At 35.6% G+C, this 21,939-nt stretch overlaps 1 protein-coding gene across 1 annotated transcript in view; it reads right to left on the bottom strand.

The window, feature by feature from the left end:
* LOC128484060 (IgGFc-binding protein-like) overlaps positions 1-15,874 on the bottom strand; it is a 70,874-nt gene extending 55,000 nt beyond the window's left edge. The window contains exons 1-21 of the mRNA XM_053460378.1: positions 15,745-15,874; positions 13,179-13,222; positions 11,628-11,780; positions 11,111-11,373; positions 10,233-10,314; positions 9,513-9,584; positions 9,151-9,395; positions 8,747-9,030; positions 8,202-8,479; positions 7,070-7,668; positions 6,202-6,757; positions 5,551-5,750; positions 4,881-5,261; positions 4,401-4,687; positions 3,886-4,157; positions 2,783-2,827; positions 2,520-2,669; positions 2,169-2,425; positions 1,197-1,281; positions 954-998; positions 279-323 (exon numbers count right to left, since the gene is read on the bottom strand). Coding sequence (XP_053316353.1) covers positions 279-323; positions 954-998; positions 1,197-1,281; positions 2,169-2,425; positions 2,520-2,669; positions 2,783-2,827; positions 3,886-4,157; positions 4,401-4,687; positions 4,881-5,261; positions 5,551-5,750; positions 6,202-6,757; positions 7,070-7,668; positions 8,202-8,479; positions 8,747-9,030; positions 9,151-9,395; positions 9,513-9,584; positions 10,233-10,314; positions 11,111-11,373; positions 11,628-11,780; positions 13,179-13,222; positions 15,745-15,812 — 4,411 coding nt within the window. The 5' untranslated portion in view covers positions 15,813-15,874. The remainder of the gene's footprint in view (positions 1-278; positions 324-953; positions 999-1,196; positions 1,282-2,168; positions 2,426-2,519; positions 2,670-2,782; positions 2,828-3,885; positions 4,158-4,400; positions 4,688-4,880; positions 5,262-5,550; positions 5,751-6,201; positions 6,758-7,069; positions 7,669-8,201; positions 8,480-8,746; positions 9,031-9,150; positions 9,396-9,512; positions 9,585-10,232; positions 10,315-11,110; positions 11,374-11,627; positions 11,781-13,178; positions 13,223-15,744) is intronic.
* Between the last annotated feature and the right edge of the window lie 6,065 nt (positions 15,875-21,939).

Here is a 21,939-nt window from a genome sequence, read left to right as displayed (position 1 = left end):
ATATATGGCACTATGGTGCAAAGCATACATGAAATTATCATAGCCCTCGGCAGCTGAAAGGCAGTCGATGCAGGCTTGATGGTTCAGTGGTACATTTTCCAGCATTATACATGGAAAGCAACTACCTTCTTGCAACAGAAGTCATCCTTCGTAGTGCATAATGAGTGGGAGTTAATGTTTAAATGTCTTAAAAACTACTGTTTTTATATAATAATAATATTTGTGTGGGGATAATTATATCACTTGGTAATTGCAACATACAGAGGCACAGTGCTAACCTGTAGTGGTTGAAATTATAGGCTTTGGTGTAGATGATGTTAGATCTGTAAAAAATAAATTATAAATGTCAAAGTGTAGGAAAAGCTGCCAAATATTTTTAAGCTTGTAATTGTAAAATCACATGAGAACTTACAAAGTTGATTTTTACACCAAAGCTAGATAACAGAAAACTTTTCCTTGCTCGGTATTAAATGTAAAAAACTTAAAATATGTGTATATCCTAAACAAATACAGTATTTTTCCAATTTTTACAAATTAGTAGATTAATCCCCCACAATTCAACCTCTAGAATATATCATTCTGAATATTAAAACTCCCCAGTGAGCATCAATAGAAGCTCAATGGGCTTGACGGTAATAAATCAATAGGTTGGGCAGACTAGATGGGCCATGGCTTTCTATGTTTCTATGTTAATGGTGAAGTTGTAAAGGAGCAGGTTATTACCATTTACTATAACATTTTCTGGGTGTCTAAGGTGGAGAAGTAATGTGTGTTCAATTTGAAAGAAGACATTAGTGGACTGCCAAACCCTTACAGCCCCACTATTCCGGGGATGAACGTGTCACTGTTGTCTAACCTCAGTTTGCTTTGGATGTAGGTAGGTTCACACACATTTCAGTAAGTGGGGAACAGAGGCTCACACACATTGAGGAGACATGAAAACGTTTATTTACCTGTCGGAGGTCTAGTGGTGGTTGTAAGTGTAGAGGTAGTCGGGCCTATTAGGATGGAAAAAATAAACAGGAATAAATGTATACTATATACAGTTTTGCAAATAATATTTATATATAGGGTTTCCTAATATTGCTCAGAATTAGGGGAGTGCTCAGCTATAATAGCAGCAACTCAGTGAGTCTAGTGTTTAGAACTACTACAGGGTAGTAAGCAGAAGTAGATTTGCTTATTTCATGACATACCAGGGCAGTATCCGGCTAATAAAGAGATGTCATCAACAGCAACATCACTGCGATAACTTTCACCTCTAACGCCATCTATAAAGATCTGTGAAGACAGAAAAACATATTAGTTGCAAAACATGCCATATACTTCAGGGATGCATATAATTTTACAATGGCTTGGATGCATAGTCACTGGTGGTCTTGTTTACTGGATAGTAAAGTTGAGCTCTACATAATCTTTTAAAAACAGAATGAAGTCTAAGGAGTTTTCTTATGCCAACTTAGGCGTCATATGTTGCCATGTCCAGCCCTTGATAAGCACAGTGGATAGCTATGAATGCTTTTGGAGATCTCGGGTGAGACCTGTTTTCATTCATTTTTGTGTTCTCGCATGTAAATCTGTTTTTGTGTAAATTGGACTCATGCTTTAGCGCTATGTATGTTTTACATTGTAAAATTGTTTGCATTAAATTATACCAGACAATTTTTGGTGTTGACTTTTTCCTTTTGGGTGTGCATCTCAACACTGAGTTCATAGTGCCCGACATACAACCCTAATACAGCATAAAAACTAAACTTTAAAAGGACAAATTCCACTGAGGTCTTTATAAAATTGGAATGAATCCCACTTTACAAAATGTCTAAGCTGATGTCAGCAGAAATAGTGCCTTAGTCTGAAAAGACTTTACAAAGTAGTACATTTTCCTCAAACTTTCACTATCCTCTCTGAATGTAACATTACAAAGTAAACGTAACTTTGGTAAATGCAGAAATCCTGAATTAAACTGACCCACTGATAATACCAAGCATCAAAGGCTCAAAATCTAAATAAAAGATTTTGTCTAAATAAATCTCTTTCTTTCATGTATTCTTAGATAGATCTACAAATTCACAACATGAGGGGCATATTACAATATAGTATTTGGTTAGTAGTGTATAGAGTGGATAATTAAAAAAACTTAACTCACTCCATATAAACTATACACATACCTGAACCTTGCCGCTGTTTAGTATGAAAATTTCATCTAAGTGCCACAAATTTCCTTGGTTCCCTTCATGTATGGAAACAAGTTCCAATCCATGTTCTCCTACGACATAGACTTCTAGCCTCATTTCTTGCGCATCTCCATACATGTGGTACCAGAGTCGTAAACAATGAGGTCTGTTTAATTCACACACAGGGCCTTCTAGTCTAGCGAAATCCCCATGTTCTGAATGCTGCCCATCAATATAGAGGTAGTATCCATCTTTGGAAGAGAGAGAGATTGTGTTAGCGAAATACATTTCCTTCAAACACCATTTTTTGTAACAGGCTGAACATATGGGAAATGATTATCTTACCTCCAGTTGTGCGATCAAAGTCTGGACCAGTTAAATCCGATGGAGTAGGACCTTTCAGTCGTATCCAGTCCATATTATCTGCTTTTGACTGTTTCCACTGACACAAATCCACATCAAATGAGCAAGCAAGGGGGCACTGAGTACCGGGCTCTAGAAATATGTTTAGAATGGTGTTAAAATACTTCTAGGGCTCATGTAATATTATTTCTGAGGAGGCAATCACACCACATGTTAAAAGCAACATACAGTGGCAAAGCACTTACCTGTAGTGGTTGAAATAATAGGCTTTGGTGTAGATGGTAATAGATCTGTAAAAAAAAAATGTAATGTTGACGTGTAGCAAAAGGTACAAAATGTTTTTAAGCTTGTAATCATAAAAGCATAGTAAAAAGTAGCAAAACATAAAATATAACGAACAAGAGCCTCTTGCCATTTATCAGCGGGTGATTTATCAGAAAAAGGGTGTTTGGGTGTTAATACTAAAAGGCCAATACTTCAAAACTGTGTGTGTATGAATAATTTACTTCACCTACAAGTTATTGCTAATTGGTCTCATATTTATGTATCTTTGCTCAAATTTACTATTACTATTCATTGATGACATTGTCCTGAATAAATGTATGTGTTGTTTCATCAACCAACTTTAACTTAAGCTAACATATACAATATTTTTCCAATTTTCACTAATCAGTAGAAGAATATATGATTATTTTGATTTTAAAGTTCCTTAGTGAGAATCAGCAGGCGCTCAATAGGCTTGACTGTAATAAATCAATTTCAGGTTATGTAGAATATCAGTAGAAATGGGAAGACTGCTTTTAAGGGCATTATTTTTTTTTTATCACTATTTACTCTAAGGTGGAGACACAAAGTATGTTCAATTGCCAAAAACCATATACATGGGCTGCGAAACCCTAGCGTTCATAAAGAAACAAAATAGCAACATATCATGATTAAGTAGGACAGCATCTACATGCCAAGGTGTTTTACCAGCAAACCAGAACCAAACTGAATTACTGATAGGAAAACATCAATATTGGGAACCTGGTATAAGTATATGCCAGTAGAAAAATTATAAAGCACAAAGAAAACAAGAAAAGTGAGGAAAACCGCTTCTAATGCCAGTGAGCAGTTCCCAATGCTCAAGAAAAAGACAGGGTAAATGTTTTTTCTTATGTAAGCTTGAAACTGTTGACACATTCTTATGTATTATTTGTTCACCTTATTAATATATTGTGTTGTATATTTTTATCAGTATTACATATTAATTGTTTTTATTTTTTGAATTATTTATTTATTGGCAGCACTCACATCAATATTGTAATTAATTTGAATGAACATGCACATGATGTCAAATGTCACTTACCACAAACAGTGTCGTCTTTCCAGTTTCCGAGATTAACCCCGGCACTTTCACAGGCAGCAGCGTAAGCCTCTAAAGCATTACAGAATTGATCTAGATTTCCTCCTGTGGCACACTGATCATACACACAGCTCTCAAAATATATCTGGGGAGGGATGTAAAAGTGACAGTCCTTGAAAGGTCCATCAGTTGATAGAATAATTTTGCATTGTTCTTCATACTCCTTCTCATCAACTGGATTACATGGGGGAGGGTCAACGGCATCTTCCTCACACCTACAGTGAAATACACACATTTATTAATAAAACATATTAAAATGTGTAAACATATCACATCTTTTCTACACACATGACAATATATTGATACATTTTGAATACAATCTCCCCCTAAGCATAAAAATAGATTAAAAATAAAATATCTGTGCGGCTCTTGGCATGTTTCCGACTTTCTGTCTCTACAGATCTGTTTACGATTGTTTATTTGTTTGTAAAACTATTGCATTGTCTGCTCATACTTACACCCAGTCTTTGTCAGGAACCCGCCAGCTATTTCCGAATTCATTGGAGGTTTGGGCTATCAAACCATTAGGCTTCAGGAAATCATCCAGTATGTCTTCAGTGTATGTTCCACAGAGACCACAGAGCTGCCCTTTAAAATGTTCGCTCACTTTAACAAACAGTTCATGGTCACCGTTAAATTTCACTTCAAGTCCAAAGTTGGTTTGCAGAACAACATAGGATCCGATTATACTTATTGAGATCCCAGGTGCTGGAGTCGCAGGTAAAGAAACTTGTTTGCCATCAACCTACAACAAACAAAAGTAATCCGCCATTACATTCATATTGTTTGGCCCCATCAACAAAAGGATCAATGGGTGATAGAAAACATCGATATATTAAACTGGAAACTCGTAAACACAATATGTGACTCAATTATAATAAGTGGAATACATGTATTTGCTGGTTTCACATCATCAAAGTATGATTAATGATACTCACATAAACTACTTTGTGTTTTCCCAAAATAATGTGCAGATTCTCTATCCTAACAGCAACTGAATTTAAAGCTGTCCAACTCAAGCTCCCTCTGTGCTCGTTCCTGGTTGTGACGGAGAAGTTTACAGATGAGTTTTTACAGGTCTCCGCAGCAGTATAGTTACAGCTTCCTTGGAAATGGTACAGTTTGCCATCAAACGTGATGTAGTGAGGGTCACCGTGAATATGGCAGATTGTGGAGTCCGCTGGGTAACATCCTAGAACTCCATTCACAACTTTGCATATTTGGTTAGGTGTGCATTGTTTATCGCTGCATTCCACTTGGTTGTTTCCAATACATTTACATTGGCTCTCACATTCTCCTTGCCAGAAGATTTCTCCTTTCTGGAAAAACCAAAAACCATCACTTTCATCGTATTTTAACAATATTTCAATACAATATGTATAACACAATTAACACATGATGGATGTTTTTGCTATAATGTAAAGTTTAACACAATATTGTTTTGCAAATAGTTGTCAGTGTTTGAATATTCTCTTATAATCAAATATTTTGGCTAGTCTTAAAAATTAAAGTGCTATTTCAGTTGATACGCAGAAATCAAGTAAAGGTAAAGTAAGCAGTAATAACAGGTATTTTAAAAGAGTTATTAAAAATATGTTATATACCAACCTCATAGTATTTGCCATTGTAAAAGCATCCACATTCGGTGACAGGGACACATTTATTTCCACTAAGAACAAAGCCGTCGTTACACTCACATGCCTCCACGCAAGGCTTACTGCAATTGTGTGCTGCATTCTGGTCCAAGCAAGTGGCAGGGCATGCGCTGGCGCATGGGTTATAATGGGTGTTAATAGGACAGCTTATACCTGAATAACATGAAAATCAACAATGTCAAAAGAAGTATTTCTAAACATTTTAAAATGTCTACCATAGAAACATTAATACATGACTTATCAGCTGAATGGTGTGCAGACACTAGTACTAAATACCTATAGTGTGGACAGACTGACTGCCCCCCCTTCATAACCGTTTGTACTTTAATTTTTTATTTTATATTTTTACTATGTTTGTAAATTTTGCATTATTTGCTTATATTGCTATTACTTGAATTATTCATATTATTGTTAAGGATCTTCATAAGACTCTTTTTTTAAACATATATATTGAATGCATTCATTGGATGTTATGTGACCTCAGCTATCATATTTGTAAATTAAACTTTTTCGACATTATATTTTCTTCAGCATTATACGTTTCACAACCATAGCAATGTATTATATGTTCTTTTCACATGTGTAAACCTCTTAAAATACTCACTACAGAATGATGCATTTCTCCAAGTGATAGAAACTCCGGCCTTTTGGCAGGCATCAGCATACGCCTCTAAAGCAGTGCAGAGGGCAGCCTCACCAACAACGCATAGGTCAAATACACAGCTTTCCAGGTATCTGTTTGGATTGATAACAGAATGGCAGGCTTTGAATGGACCATCTGGGCTTGCTATAAGACCACAGTATTCATTGGTCTCATAAAGATCTTCTTTCTCTGGTGGACATATTGGTGGTGGGTCTACAGGAGTACATGATGGATCATCATCATCCACCTGCCAACTGTTTCCAAGTTCATTAGAGTTTTGCGCTTGTTGTCCATTAGGCATCATAAAATCATCTTGGCGGATGCTGTTTAGGTTACCGCATATTCCACATGTTTGATTAAAATAGGTAGTGGGGACCTTCACCTCAACGGTATGATCAGTGTCGTAAGAGACTGTGAGCTTGAAATCAGTCTCTACAAGGACGTATCTTCCACTTCGGGTCACGGTCAAAGATCCATTAACCAAACTCACTGGAAGAGTGGTCCAGATACCATCAACCTAGGAAATACAAATTATTAATGAAAATAGAAAAGATATATGAAAAGTATAGAATTAAATAAAAAGTATATGATATTTTATATTTCTCCAAACTCTTAACTCTCAAAACACTGAAGTCGGAAAAAAATAGAGGTATTATAAGTAAGTATAAATATACAGAAGCACATCTGCATGTGTTTTCCTACCACAAAAAACAAAGCCACATATATTTTATAATACAAGTTTGTATGACATGATTCTGTTGCACACATGAAGTACTAAGAGAATTTGTCCAAATATATGATACAATTCAACAGTGTGTAAGTAACTTACCTGAACTCGATTTGGTTCATTTTTAACAATCGTTATTTGATGGTTGTAGACTTCTACCTTAACTTTTTGTACATAAGAAACAGTTGGGTTGCCACGATGCTCATTCTTGGCTTCAACATTAAAATATGGCAGAGAGGTGGTATTGCTGCAAACCTTTGATAATGTATAGGTACATATCCCCATAAAGTGATGGGTTTCTTTATCAAAGGTGGTGTAGTGAGGGTCTCCATAGATTGTGCAGCTACCAAACGTCAGATCATAACAGCCAGGTACTCCATTTGAGATACCACAGAACGTGCCAGGAGGACATGAAGTAGATTTACAGACTAATGCGCTTCCTTGTGATGGACAGTTACATTTTGTAGAGCAGGTGTCATCAGTCCAGAATTCTGATCCCACTGGATAATGTTTGTCTCCGTCCCAGCATCCACACTGTCCACTTGGAACACATTTATTGTTGTACAGAACATACCCTGGGTCACAGACACATCCCTCGGCACATGGAAGGTTACAGTTGGATGGTGATCCTGGGTTGACACAAGTAGCAGGACACGCTGTGCCACATTGCTCATAATGACTGTTGGACGGGCATGGCAAAGCTGTAAAAAATACAAATATATGCAGTTTTATACTTTTGAATTAAAATGTATTTCTGTTTTTGTAGAGATTTTACTTGTAAAAGATATAACATATGAGTTGTACTATTAATATAACGTATTTCGTCTTTGTTGTAAGTTAAGCAAATTAATAAAATAAATAGCATTTTTTTAGTTCAGCGAATGTAAATGCCAGATGTACAAGAAGCATCTGTTGCCATACCTGAGAACTTCCCACAACAGTTCCTCTGTAAGAGTTCTTATTCTCCAGTTTGTGATAATGGGACTAGCGCAGCCAATTATTGATGTGGAGCCAACCCTGAATAGATTTTAATGAGGCGAGGGCTGGACAGAAGCTGGATTGGGAGTTTTAGTGAGTAGTAGGAATGATCAAACAATGCTTCCTTGCATGAAGGCTAAACACAGGGAGGTCTGGTATTAAGCTCTGATTTCTAGAGTTTTCCAGGTTTGCCTGTGACTTTTAGGATGGTATTTCAAGTTATATATAAGTATATGTATATATTTTTTTTACTTACGACAGAAAGTTTCGTTTCTCCAAGGCAGCACAACAGCACCTGCCTCTTGGCAAGCATCTGCGTATGCCTGGATATTATTACAGAGAACTTGTGGGTCCAGATGAAGAGCACACATGTCGTAGTAACAATTTATGAAGTACTCCCTTGGGTCTACGATAAGATGACAGTGTTTGAATGCGCTTTCAAACGGAAGAATAAATCCACAGGAGTCGTAACTTTCAATTTCATGTCTTTCTTCGTCTGTACAGTCAAAAGTGTGATCTGAGTCTTGAGTACAGCTTGAAACACAAACAGAAAGCAATGTAGGGTTTCAGTCAATAAATCTATTCATACTTAGATTTAGCATGCTGCATTTGAATCAAATTAAAACAATGTATCCTTTATTCTGTATATCAAATTTGTCTCACATGCAGTAGAGGCTCATGGTTAACTCAGACATAAGTCATTATTTTAATTTATAAGCACACACCTTTAGCTTCAATGGTACATTTCTTAGGGGTATTGCAGCTGCAACATAAGTATAAGGAACAAAACTGAGCTCCTACCTTGAGTCACCGGGCACCTGCCAGCTGTTGCCATAGCTGATAGAATTGTCTTCCCTTTGTCCGGCAGGATTGAGGTTATCATCCCCCCGCTTATCATTAAAATTGGCACAAATTCCGCATACTTTGCCCTGGTACACTTTAGAAAGAGTCACCTCAACTCTATGGTCTCCATCATACTTGACTTTAAGTCCAAAGTCAACTGTGACAGCAGCATATTGACCAGTCAGACCAATAGATATACCAGGGGACAAGCTCTGGGGAAGAGACTGGGTCTGTCCATTCACCTGGCAATTTTAATTTGAACAAGTGTTAGAAAAGAAGTACATCTGAAAATCTTTATCATCCTTTTAAGATATTATTTTAAATAGCATAGTATTTTCTTGTTATATTGTATTCATGTTTACCTTCACAATCCTTTTCTTTTCCAGGCTGATAATGTAGGTATGAACGAACACCGTCACTTGTTTGACATATGAGACATATGTATTGCCATCTCTGTACTCGTGCCCAACTTCCACATTAAAATATGGCAAAGTGCTGTTTTCTTCGCATAGTTTTGTGAGGGTATATGTACAATTTCCCATAAAAGTATGAGGATAGTTATCAAAGGTGAAGTAATGGGGATCCCCATAACCGCTACAAGTCCCGCCTAGACGTGCAAAGAAATAGATATGCTTCAGTATTTAAAAGACATTTAATGTACGCAACACGCATAACAAATACAATTTAAACAGTGTATTAAAAATGAAAAACAGCAAAATATTACCTGGTATAGTTACAGGTGAAGTCGGTTTCATGGAAGTGGTTATTGTTGTAATTGTTTCGGCTGTACTTAACTCTGCAAAAGGTAAGAAAATGTGTTAGTTAATGCCAAAAAGAACATCATTCTAATATAGATTTGGTTGAAATTATACCATCCTACTAATATAATGATTTTTTTAAAACTATGTTTTTAATTGGCTTTTTTAAAGGCGGTTATAATAACTCAGCTAACTGTATATCTCTACATCTAAACATAGCATTACAAAACATCATTCTGCCAACAAAATATTGTTCCATTGATATTATTGTAAGGCCAAATAAATTGCAAGTCACGGTCCTTTGAGACTCTGGAAGAAATTGAAAGGATTGTATTCCAAAAATCATTTATATATATTTATAAATTATTAATTATTTAAATAAATAATTATTAATTACCATTATGAGATGGCGAGACCATTATTCGCATTAAATTTCAACCTTGAGTTGTACCATAAAATGTGGAGTGTCTGGGTTACTTGCAATAAAGATGTTCATAATTAAACCCTGTGCAGTAATATGTTACCTTTCCTTATCCAGGATTAAATAGTAATATAGTATATATACGTGCAAGAGGAGAACTATTATGTTGGTGGTTGTCGGTCTCTGATATAACTGACAACAACTACATGTATAGTTATTAAGCCAGAGATCAAAATACAAACATTGATAACTAAAATAATCTTACCACATGGTCCCTGTCTTACTCCTATATTGTCAATAGCTGTGTCTCCATTCTCTGTTAACCCTCGAACGGCTTCAAAAATTACCTAAATCAACAAATTGACAAAAAAGTTTAGCTTATAAGTCTATCTTTAAAAAAAAAAGTTTTCCATCAATGAACTGCAGGATCTATTGTTTGGTTTGAAACTTTTGACCCTTTTTAAGTAGATAGAATGTCTTTACTAAATCACTAGATTAAAAAAACAAAATCTCGTAAGGGTTGTCTGGATTTAACGCATTAAACTAACACTTTAATAATGCAAACTCCAAAGAATTGCTCTTCACTAGAATAAGAATGCAGTAAGAATGTTCTGCAGCCCTATCACCACTAGATGGTAATGCAATAAAACATCCATGTTAAGAGGCACTAGCTATTCATCAATGATTTAAGGATATTTGCTTACCTACAGCACTTTGACTCATACATGACCAAATGTAAACTAAGGCACAGGGCAAATCAAAGTCATTGTGAAATAATAATCTGTGCTTCCTCATTCATTTCATTCTTGGAAAGCCTTACAAAGCTGTTATCTTAGCAATTAGCAATCAAGTTTAATTGGGTTGAAAATTATTTAGTGTTGAGATTTGTTTTAAAAGCCATGGTGAAGGGTAATACAGACCAGCTACTAGTATTTGAGACATTTGAGTTTTGTGTTCATTGTATGGTGATTACTAATTACCTCACTGTGATGTGATTGACAGCGGGTCACTACCTATGCCCCCCCACCTTACAGTTATAGTATGAGGGCACTGTACTCATCGTGCCTCTTTGGATGGTCCATCATTAGGATACAGATTTTTGTGTACGCAACAATGATGCCTAAGAAAAAAAAGCGATTTTACCTGAATTTTTTTCTCTCTTGAAGTTCGAACGGTAAAGGAACCATACAACCAGGAAGAACTTTGGTTTCCACTTCTTTGCCAAAAAATTGATTCACCTCCTTCATCAGAAACTAGAACCCGGAGTTCATTGTAAGACTCCTGACCATACATATGGTACCAGAAGTCAACACATACATCTGCTGCAATGGTAAGAAATGGACTATCCAGCCTGACTACATCATTTGGGATCAGGTTAGTTGCCTCCTGATAAAGGTAATATCCGGCTGTTGGGGGGGAAAAAAGTTTTTTTGTTAAGCCAACCAGATAGTTTAGTATCTATTTAAAAAAATATTTAGGATCTTCATTTATATAGTGAGGAGACTTGTTAAAGGTTTAAGTTCTTTAGTTAACAAAGACTCAAGTTTAAACAAATCTTGGTATATGTGCATTGAAACAACCATATGTGAGTCAGTAACATAGTTTTGTAGACATTCTTGGTAAAGTAAGTTTTAGACTAAGGAAATAAAAAGTATCTTACTTCCATTAGGATAACCCCCATTCGGACCGGTATTGCATGTTGGAGTGTTTTTTGAGGCTCGTATCCAGTCTCCATGATCGTTTCCACTATAGCTCTGTTTCCAGTCACATAGTGGCCTTGAGTTGTTATTAAAGTCACAGAACGTGATGTATTCTAAACATATAGATAAAAACAGGTACACAAAACCAGTAAATCACAGTGCTTAATAGGGCAAGTGTGTGTGTGTGTCAACACAAAAATTGATGCTTTTGATTATTGGCAAGATGCCTTTATGTATAAATGTTTATTTAGTGATATAGGTACTATTCAAAGAGCCTCGTGCCTGAGATTTGGACACAAGAATCCTTGATTATAGGCACGGAAGCACAGAGAATGAAGTTCATCTGATACCGTCCTTAATCATATTTAATCTTATAATGTCCATGTCTACGCTTCACCTTCATTGCTAGTGCAGACCTACTTTGGAAAGCTTCTGCCCTACATTAGCTATATGCTCACCCCACATTACAAGAAGGAAGGTGATAGTGCCACTCCCTCCTAGAGAGCTTTCTCAAACATGGGATATGGACCACAGAATAATGTCTGCCTCCTTGTATTTTACATGAAAATGTGAATGCAATAATTGCTTATATCCAATTTTACACCAATGCTTTGTATTAAATTAGTTTACGTATGTAACTTTCTAACTGTGTTGCCATTATTGTAAAAGCTCTCACAAAAATCACAATCTATTCATCCTGATGAAATAGTTTGTCAATAAATTGTATGTTTAAAACTTTAACTAATAGAAAACTTTTACACCAGGAGACATCTTGAAAAGTATCTTGTCAGTCCTGCATCACATGAGAAATGACTTCGTATATAATTGCAGGTTTACACATGTAAACTTAAGACAAAGTTCTTGCAGATATGGTTAGTATCGTGCAGATTGGTTTAGTATCTTGTTATCGTGTATTATCCTGAAACCTGAACATTACTCAAAGACTCCACATATTGGTATCTCTGTATTGTGTTGCTATTGAACGCACTAAAAAATATGGACAATGTAATTACGTATTTTCCATCTGTAATAAAGTACAAAGTTTACTTTTTATTGTAACACACAGATTATTAGTCTTGGCAACTGCTAGTAACATGACACATTCAGTTGTTATTTAATGTTTAAAATGTAAGTAATGGAACACTGGTAAAGGTGCACCTAGATTCAAAATTGATTTTGGTGGCTTCTGATTTAGTTATGGGGTTTGAAGGTCCTTTTTCAATTTATATTCCAATACATCAATAATGAAATAATTATCAAAGACGAAAGGAGGGCTAATTACTCATAAATTATAGTGTTTCCCCCCGAACAGAAATAAATGGTCTTTCTCTAATCTGATAATATAGAACAATATCAGCTATAATATATCCTGATATCCTCGTGGGAGGAGAAACTGTACATTTTTTGAAAGATGAATATATTGGATCTTTAAATAAGCTATAGAGTTCCCCAATTCAAATAAAACTTAAAATGGATCTAAAACCTTAAAGGAAAAGAAATTCTATAATTACCAGTATTCTGGATTCTAGTATTCCCTAAGTCATTTTGATTCACACTGTAAAAAAAAAAAAATTCAAGGATATTTAGTTTGTATTTATTATCAAAAGTACTCTTTCATAAAATACATTGATAAGCAAGGGAATCTAACTACTTACCCAATCACGTTTCATAAACAAAAGCAACACAATAAATGATATATAACTTTGAATTTGTTGTTAAAAAGCAATTAGCATTTCATAAGCACAGGATCTGTAAATATGATAGCTAAAATATTAATGTAACAAAATACTTTTAATGAAAGCCACGCCTGTAGAAGACAACAAGCTGAACTTCGTGAACATTGTCATGTACACCAGGAGAGACTGAGGTCAGGTTTCATAACAACTTGATTGAACTTTAACTTTTGCCCATGGCTTTGGTCATTTATTAGTGTTACACACAAATACATTAGGTAAGGAGGTCAAGATCACTATTTTTTCATATAAATGAATGAATGTTACGTAATCAGGAAGGCTTAAGTGATCTTTGCTTCAACAAGAAAATGAGGTTTGCCCTTTTTTTAAAAAAAAATATTATACAAGATTCCATGCCAGCAAAGTAGAATTACTTAAATTCACATCTAGATTATATTTGGTGCCTATGCAAAAAAACCTGCTCCCGAAGTGCCATTATGTGATCTCCCCTGATCAGCCCAGGCAGGCGAGAACCCAACGGGGGTCTGTGCTATTGCAGTACAGATCTCCATTCCTACTCAGCTGTTAGCTCTTACTTCTACTTCATGGGCTAGACTTGGTTAAGCCCATACCAATTTGGATACTTTAAATGTAAAGGGTATGATTGGGGCATTGGTTTTCATAAAATTTGGGCCAACTATAGTTGCCACAGCTGGAGATATTCATGATTGTTTTCTGATATTTCTCATATTAACATAGAAACACACAATTTGAAGACCATTTGGCTCATTTTTCCTGCTTTAGAGACTCCAAATTTTCCTTGATCTTGTCTTAGATTCAGGATAGCCTTATACCTATCCTATGCATCCCTTACTGTGTTAACCTCTAACCTCTAAATAATGTTAGTATTTAATCAGAAAAGACAACCTCAAAGACATAAGTCAAGTGTTAGATCTATATCCCAGACAATCCCAGATATATGTGCAATGTATATGAGGAGGATTGTGCTGAATTCCTTTATGCACTTGGATGCAAAAAAGGTATGGTATAAGGTGAATGACTGCGGGAGTGTCCCCTTCAGCAACACAAAGAACGAGCTTTACAACGGTGAAATACTGAAAACAGCTATTTTTAGACTTCTCTGACTTAAAAATGTCTTCTGCCATTTTTCCCTGCTTCAATCTACAGTAATTCATTAACCCATGGAGCTCCAGAAGGGTGTGCTCCTCAGCTGAAATAACTAATCTTTCATGAATTCAAAGGTTATACATCCATTACCACACCTTTATTCTGTCCATTTTGACTTATTTGTTCAACTGTCATAAAAATTTATTGTTTTTTTCCCAACATTCGTCATTTTTGGCTTGAAAAGTTTTCAGTGTACCTGTTCGAGTTAACGGTGTTCAACTAAAATCTAGTCTGTCTAGTTTCAAGTATTAGTAGTATTGATAGAATGGGTCTAAATGCCATCAAGCAATTATGCAATCAATGTCATAACTTTATAATATCTAGATCAACGTCATTCTAATTCAGCTATTTACGTGAGGTCAGGGACCATTAGTTATCTAAAAGTCACTAAGAAGGTTATCTAACATTTGACTTGCGAACAACATTTTATTACCAAGTTGTATGAACTGTTAAAGCAGTTAATAGCACACTAGTAAGAACAGTTATGACATATAGGCTAGATTAATGGTTTTTATTTGTTTTCTAGCTGCCACTTAACTCTACAAAACAATGTCTTTAAGAGTATAAAAACAGTGACTGTGAACACAAACCAGTCTAAGGACAACATTCAAATTTATCCAAAATGTAAATTTATTATTTTTTCAAAGTGTCCCTTTTTTATAGTTACAAAGATAATGTGTTTAAAATATTAGGGTATATTTTGATCTACGGTTAGAGGAACCTGGTAAAGTTGGACAAAGAAATCATAAGTATCATTTAAAATAATAAATGTTTAAAGACATCCATAGAAAAAAAGGCATCCATATGTTATAGGTATATATAAGTATATGACTCCATAAAAATGGAAAGTGTGGAATGCAAGCATGCTTCATCTATATATCTAAGCATAATAATTATATTTCTAAATTATGTAGTAGTGATTCTTAGAAATATGGGATTAATTATGAACATTATTCAACAATGATGAAATCCAACCATGAGAAGTAGAGGACATTCTCATAGACCAACTACATTTCCAAGTTAAAAAAAAAAACATTATTAAATTAGACAGAACGTAAATCCCATTTAGAATTATTAATACAATCCCTGCAATAAACCTATATTTAGGAACTAAGAACATTCACAACAAAAATCTATCTTTTTACAATATAATATACAATGTAGCAATTTGTAGTTAATAATAAAACCCTAATAATATATATGTAACTGTACTTACCCTTCACTGTTTAAAATAAATAAATTAAGCAAACAAAAAATAAATGCAAGTTTCCAACAATTCCCCATTTCTGGAGTTTAGAGTGCTCCGCTATCACAAAGCATGATGAGTAAGAAGCGTGTACTTGCAAGTAAGAAGTGAGAAGGCAAACTCCACAGCTTTAAATTTCAAAATAACTGGGAGGGGTGGTCATAAAGAAATATTTATGGAAGGTGGAAATCATTATCTGTGCAAACTACTGGAATGATCTTTCTGTTTGCAAAACTCTGGTTCACTTGGTAACACAGATTTCACCTGCAAGTTATATCAATTTTACATGATAACAATTTTCTTATTCAATTTTAATTAAAAATGACACTCGCTGTATTTATAGTCCCTAAACTAAAAGATCAACGTGTGCTAATAGTTGGACATGTTCCGTACCTCCCTACTGTCTGTTGAGTTTTTTAAGGTGCTGTTCTGCTTCCTGCGCTGAATTTTGTAACGTTTGAAACTAAAACCACCATTAGAACCATAATTCTTTATACATATTCCTAAATTTACCAGGAAAATGTTATTAGTAAATGGGATGGAAAACCAAGCACTGATAGGATGTTGCCATAGAAACTGAAAAAGGTTAAATATTGAAATCTTCTTTACAATATCCATTTTTGTGTGAAAAGCTCATTATGTTACTCTCTGTTCCAAATAGAATGCTTGTTATATTTTTTTATCTGTACCATGAAATATATCTGAATACCCTATTAAAACATTTTGAAATCCATACATACGCAGGTATTTTGGTGTATAATGATCTTGTATGGTAATATTATATTTTTTCTATTTAATAAATTGAATTCTTTCCATATATTTACATATCCAATGATCAATGACCAATAATGCACTATTTCGAAAAAACTGATTCCTAGTGCTTTTGACAATGAACATGATGACAATTTCATAAGAATTTAGTGTGACTATGTTCATTAAAAGGCATAGAAGAATATTCTGTAATTGATTATATGAATCAGGTAGTAAAGCTATGTAGGTATCCACTCAGTGAAATTCAGTAATTTAAACAAGCATTTTTATCTGATTGTACAACTATTGTTTAAAATGACCTATAGAATATTATATATTCTTGCAAGGGAATCCTCCTTTCTCGGAATATTGTAAATATGTCATATAAATGTACAAATGCCTTTCACTTTACAAGATTCTCGAATATGAATAAGGTCATATAAAGTAACTACTAAAGTCTACTAGCCTTCTAGAGGCATTTCCCCTAAATACGTATTATATTGGTACCATTCAAAGTGCATAGGTAACAGGTCTTGTGTATCTGTATTTCTTTTTTTTTTTATAATAGGATGGTAAAATCATTCTTACCACACCACATATGAATGCAGACATCTAGCACCATTCTAACTGTGACTTAGTAATATACTAAAACATATTGGCGGTTTCTCCTTGTACGTCTAGGAAGCTCAGAGACATTTCTGTTCCCCATTCAGGCAGCTGACCATATAACAACAATTGCCCCAAGATTGCAAATAAGGAAGACTAAGCATTTGCGTGGATGCCCAATTCTGTCCCAGGAAACAAACAAAAGCATGGCTACAACCATTACAGTTGTTTGTTTGTGATGTGCGGGGAGTAGGTTCAGATCCTTCTACATAGAGACCAGGTTCCTCTTCTTGTACCAGTATATCTTAATGTATGTCAATGTCATCGTTCAGTTTTTTATTTGGTCAGCTGTAATGTTACTGGTACTTTTGTATTTTCTTATGTTGTAATAGTGCCATGGCATCTGCTAGGGCTCTATAATTATAATGTATAGGGTTTTTCCAAATAGAAGGGTGGATTAAAATATACGCAGCTATGAATATGTATCTTACCAACATACTGCCCATTTACAGTTAGGCTAGTGTAAAGTGACCTAGTGACCCAAATGGGTAAACTAAATGGGATGAATGTTTTTTATCCTCCCTTCTTTCTATGGACAGATCTCTGAAGCACACTTTGAAGCACATGTGAATATATAGCTGGATTTGAGGTGAAAACATTCATGGACGTCAGTTGCAAATCTCGACAGGTTGTCCTTAAAAGGAATAAGGTTTTAATTTTTGTATGACTGACATATAATATATAATAAATATTCAACAATACATTTTATTTCTGAATATTTGGTGGGATTGCTTGTCCCCCCCCCAAACATAATTAACCCCTTCAGTACTGGGGGTTTTTGGTACCTCAAAACCCTGAGCAATTTTGCCATTTTTGCGCAATGTCAGTTCAGCGATGATTCTCTTTTCCTGTGAATAGTGTACCCATGTAAACTATATATTGTTTTTTCAAGGAGAGATAGAGCTTTCTTTTGATAGCATAGTTAGTTGATTAGCTGAAGATTTAGGATAAGAAATTTAGTAAAAACTACCCAAAATTAGAAAAAAAAACCCCTTATTATTTATAGTTTCCCTCTGAATCCTCACAAAATGAGGTAAAGTGATGGAAAATCCCCCCAAGTTTATCAATTCATGTGTCCTGATTTCAGAAATACCTAATTATATAGATTTTCCATACTTTCCCAATGATATCACTTAGCTCACTTTATTGCTTTTTTTAATTATTAATTATTAATTTTGTTGTATTATTTTAGTGGTTTTATTTATTTAATTTAAATCACTAACCTTTTTTTTGTTCTTCGTTTTGTGTTTCAGTATGTCACTCTCCTCTCTGCGATACCCCTGCACCGATCACACTGTGATCTCTATGCAAGTCCCCACAGACTTGCATAGAGATCACAGTGTCTGTGCCTCATCGGAGGACAGGATATCCCCTGCAGGGACTGGACAGACGCTGCAGGGGATATCCTGTCCTCCGATAACCTTCCGGGTGACATCAGCGCGACCCGGAAGGGAATGCCCGATCGTGCAATTGTGCATGTCAAAATGTAACAGTTTTCCGGCGTTCGTGCCGGAAGCTGTTACATGAGATCGGGCAGCAGAAAGCCAACGATGCTGGCTTCTGCTGTCAAGGGGGAGTCCAGGCTGTCAAACTACAGCCTGATCTTCCGTGTAGCAGCAGGGATGTGTCCCTGCCGCTGGCAAGAAGAGCAGGACGTACCGGTACGTCCATATGGGATTCTTGGGATGGGTTTTTTTGGTGTACCAGTATGTCCATAGGGGACTGAAGGGGTTAAACATATACTTATATGCCTGCTTGGATTTAAACTGTGAATTGCTGAATTTCAACATTTCCACATACCATTTAAGGTTCAAAATGTAATACATGGACCAAAGCACAAAGGAAAACTTTTGATTTCACACATCTTTGATTTTACTTTTGTTAGTGGAACATAACGCATAAGACAAAGGTTTCCAAAGATATTGAATGCTGTTTGCGCAACAGTTGTTTGTCTCTCTTACTGTTCAACAAGGTATGTACTTCAGTGAACCTAGGTATCATAGTAACAGCTTTAGAAGATGCTAAATCATTAATCATCATGGGAGTGGCACCAAAGGTATTCCCTCGGAGATCTATGTACGTCATAGACTTATCTTTCTATCCTTGACAATCTCTTTAACAACCCACTCGTTGGCCAATTATTAGCTTTTATTCTACAAGCTGAGCAGTAAAAAAGGGCATGCTTTCTACTGGGTTTCGTTTCTGTACCAAGATTTTCACAGGTAATATATGTAACACTATAACAATTTTTTTAAGCAGTGTGTCTAGGTACCATGGTCTTCAATCCCACTAGATATTTAGGATTTCAGTACATCAGAAAGGATAATACCATAATTAAGTCTTTTTAACAGATCCAGTTATTGTAATTAGACTTGTGCATTCGCATTCGTGCAAACATGGAAACGAATGTGAAGAGTGTGTTTTTATGTTTGTCCCGAAGAAACAAAGAAGCGAAGATAGCGGCGGTAAAACGTACATGAAGACGCACAAAACAAAGAATCTTCGTCTTCGTCTACTAATCTCCCTGGTTCCTTCCCCATCTAGCCTACCTTATCCACGCAGCATTGCAGGGGTTGATGGAAGCGGAAATCTGTAGGTTCGCCGTCAGAGGTTAATGGGCCTGACGGCGAACCTACGGATTTCAGCTCCCGTCAGGGGTTAACTTGGTGCAACTTGGCCAGCAGAGACCACTGGTCTCCCTACTCCAACAGTTAGAAGTCCGTACGAATGTCCAATAAAGTTGGACCCTTAACTATTGTACGGACCCTTAACTGTTAGAGCAGGGAGACCAGTGGTCTCTGCTGGCCAAGTTGCTGGACCAGGATTTTAAAAGTCTGTACGAGCAACTCTATTGGTCGCCAGCAGGGGGCTTGTCTGGCATCAACCAATCCGGGGTTAACTTGGTACAACTTGGCCAACAGAGACCACTGGTCTCCCTGCTCCAACAGTTAAAAGTCTGTACGAACGACCAATAAAGTCGCTTGTACGGACCTTTAACTGCTGGAGCAGGGAGACCAGTGGTCTCTGCTGGCCAAGTTGCGGCACCAGGATTTTTAAAGACGGGAAGGGTTCTCAACACGCAATGTGTCTGTATGTATTACTGTATATTTGTTATGTGTGCAATCTCATCCACTTAAATTGTATATCACTGTGTAATTTATTGGCTTTTAATACATAAAAGGTAATAATAATAATAATAACTTGTCATTATTTAAAGATACACTTAATTGAGTCACCTGCATTGCAGCAGTGATATCAACCATAACATCTATCTCTGATCCTCCAATACGGTGAGAGGACTTCACCAAAAGCAAAATTTTGTCCAAAAGTTAACTTCCCCCAAAATGCGGACACTATCGTTGACATCCTCCCACCCGAGAATCGGACGAGGTGACATTACCGGAAGTGCTGTCTGCGGAGATGCAAAGATACAAAGATAGAAGCTAAGAGAGAGAAGACAAAAGAACAAAGATGAAAGAGAGAAGACAGAAGATGAAGAACAAGAAGATGCGGTTCTGCAGAAGCGTAGGTGGTCAGCAGAGAAGGTAGAAAACCATTTAGAGAGCATACGAGAATGAACAAGAATGAAAGTCTGAGTGACAGTGTGTGAGAGTGAATGTGAGCACTGGGCAAACGAATGCACCAAAAACAAACCGAAAATTCTTAGTTAGAATTATTTTTGACCCATTTGTACATGTCTAATATTAAAAAAAGTGCTACTTCTTTTGTGTAAGAAGATAATATTTTTTTTATCCATACTACATCCATAGTAAATATTACCAGTCTTTGGCACAATGGCAAGAATTAGATGTGCTCTGAATTTCTTTTTATATATACATAAGCATACAATAAGGTTTAAAAGTCCACTATCATCAATTTGTTTTATCTGACCATTTTATAGCAAAATAATAAAATAACAAAACATAGTATTCAATTAATACCTATTATTCATCCTTAAAACTGAGACAGATTAATTTTATATTGCCTTGTTAAATCATTAAGTGAAATTACCATTTATATGAATAACCTTTTCACATACTATTTGCTTAGAAATGTTCAAAACTGTTGTCACACTATATATTTAATTCAAAGGATAACATCCTAACACATGTTAAGTATTTGTCTTTTAAAGATAAACACCCAATATTAATTCTGTAGATACTGAATTGCTAGTACTTCTGCTAGTACTCTTGCAAGTTCTCTTATTAGGGTCTTTGAAGATTAACATTACTGAAATACCTTTTTGTAATCATGTCAAAGGAGCTTACTGAAGCAATTTGTGGACAAATAGTTCTCCTGAGTGCCGAAACACTTTTCCAGCCCCAAATTTGCAGCTAATTTAAATATTTCTAAGGGGACAGTAGAACACACACTGAAGAGATTTTATAAAACAAAATTATGTTCCTCCAAAGCAAGAGCAGGCAGACCTAAAGTGACCACAACGCTGGAAGACCAGTATATCAAGCTAGCGTCATTATGAAACAGAACAGCATCTGCATCCACAATTCAAACCCAGCTGAATCAGAGACGTCATACATCAGCAAACAAAAGCACAGTTAAAAGTTGAATGGCAAAGTAGTAGAAGGTTTGTAAACCACTTCTAAATTGAAAAAACAAGTCTAAATGTCTAGCGTGGGCCAAACAATACAATCATTTCAAAATGAAAGACTGGAAATAAGTCCTGTTAACTGATGAATTGAAATTTTAAACAGGCTCAACTAGGATGAAAAGCAGCCCTTGAAGTATTTG

Source organism: Spea bombifrons, chromosome 3, assembly GCF_027358695.1.
Source record: "Spea bombifrons isolate aSpeBom1 chromosome 3, aSpeBom1.2.pri, whole genome shotgun sequence".
In the NCBI taxonomy this organism is placed as follows: Eukaryota; Metazoa; Chordata; class Amphibia; order Anura; family Pelobatidae; genus Spea; species Spea bombifrons.
The sequence above is the reverse complement of the archived record's forward strand: the minus strand, read 5'-3'. Positions and strand labels throughout refer to the sequence as shown.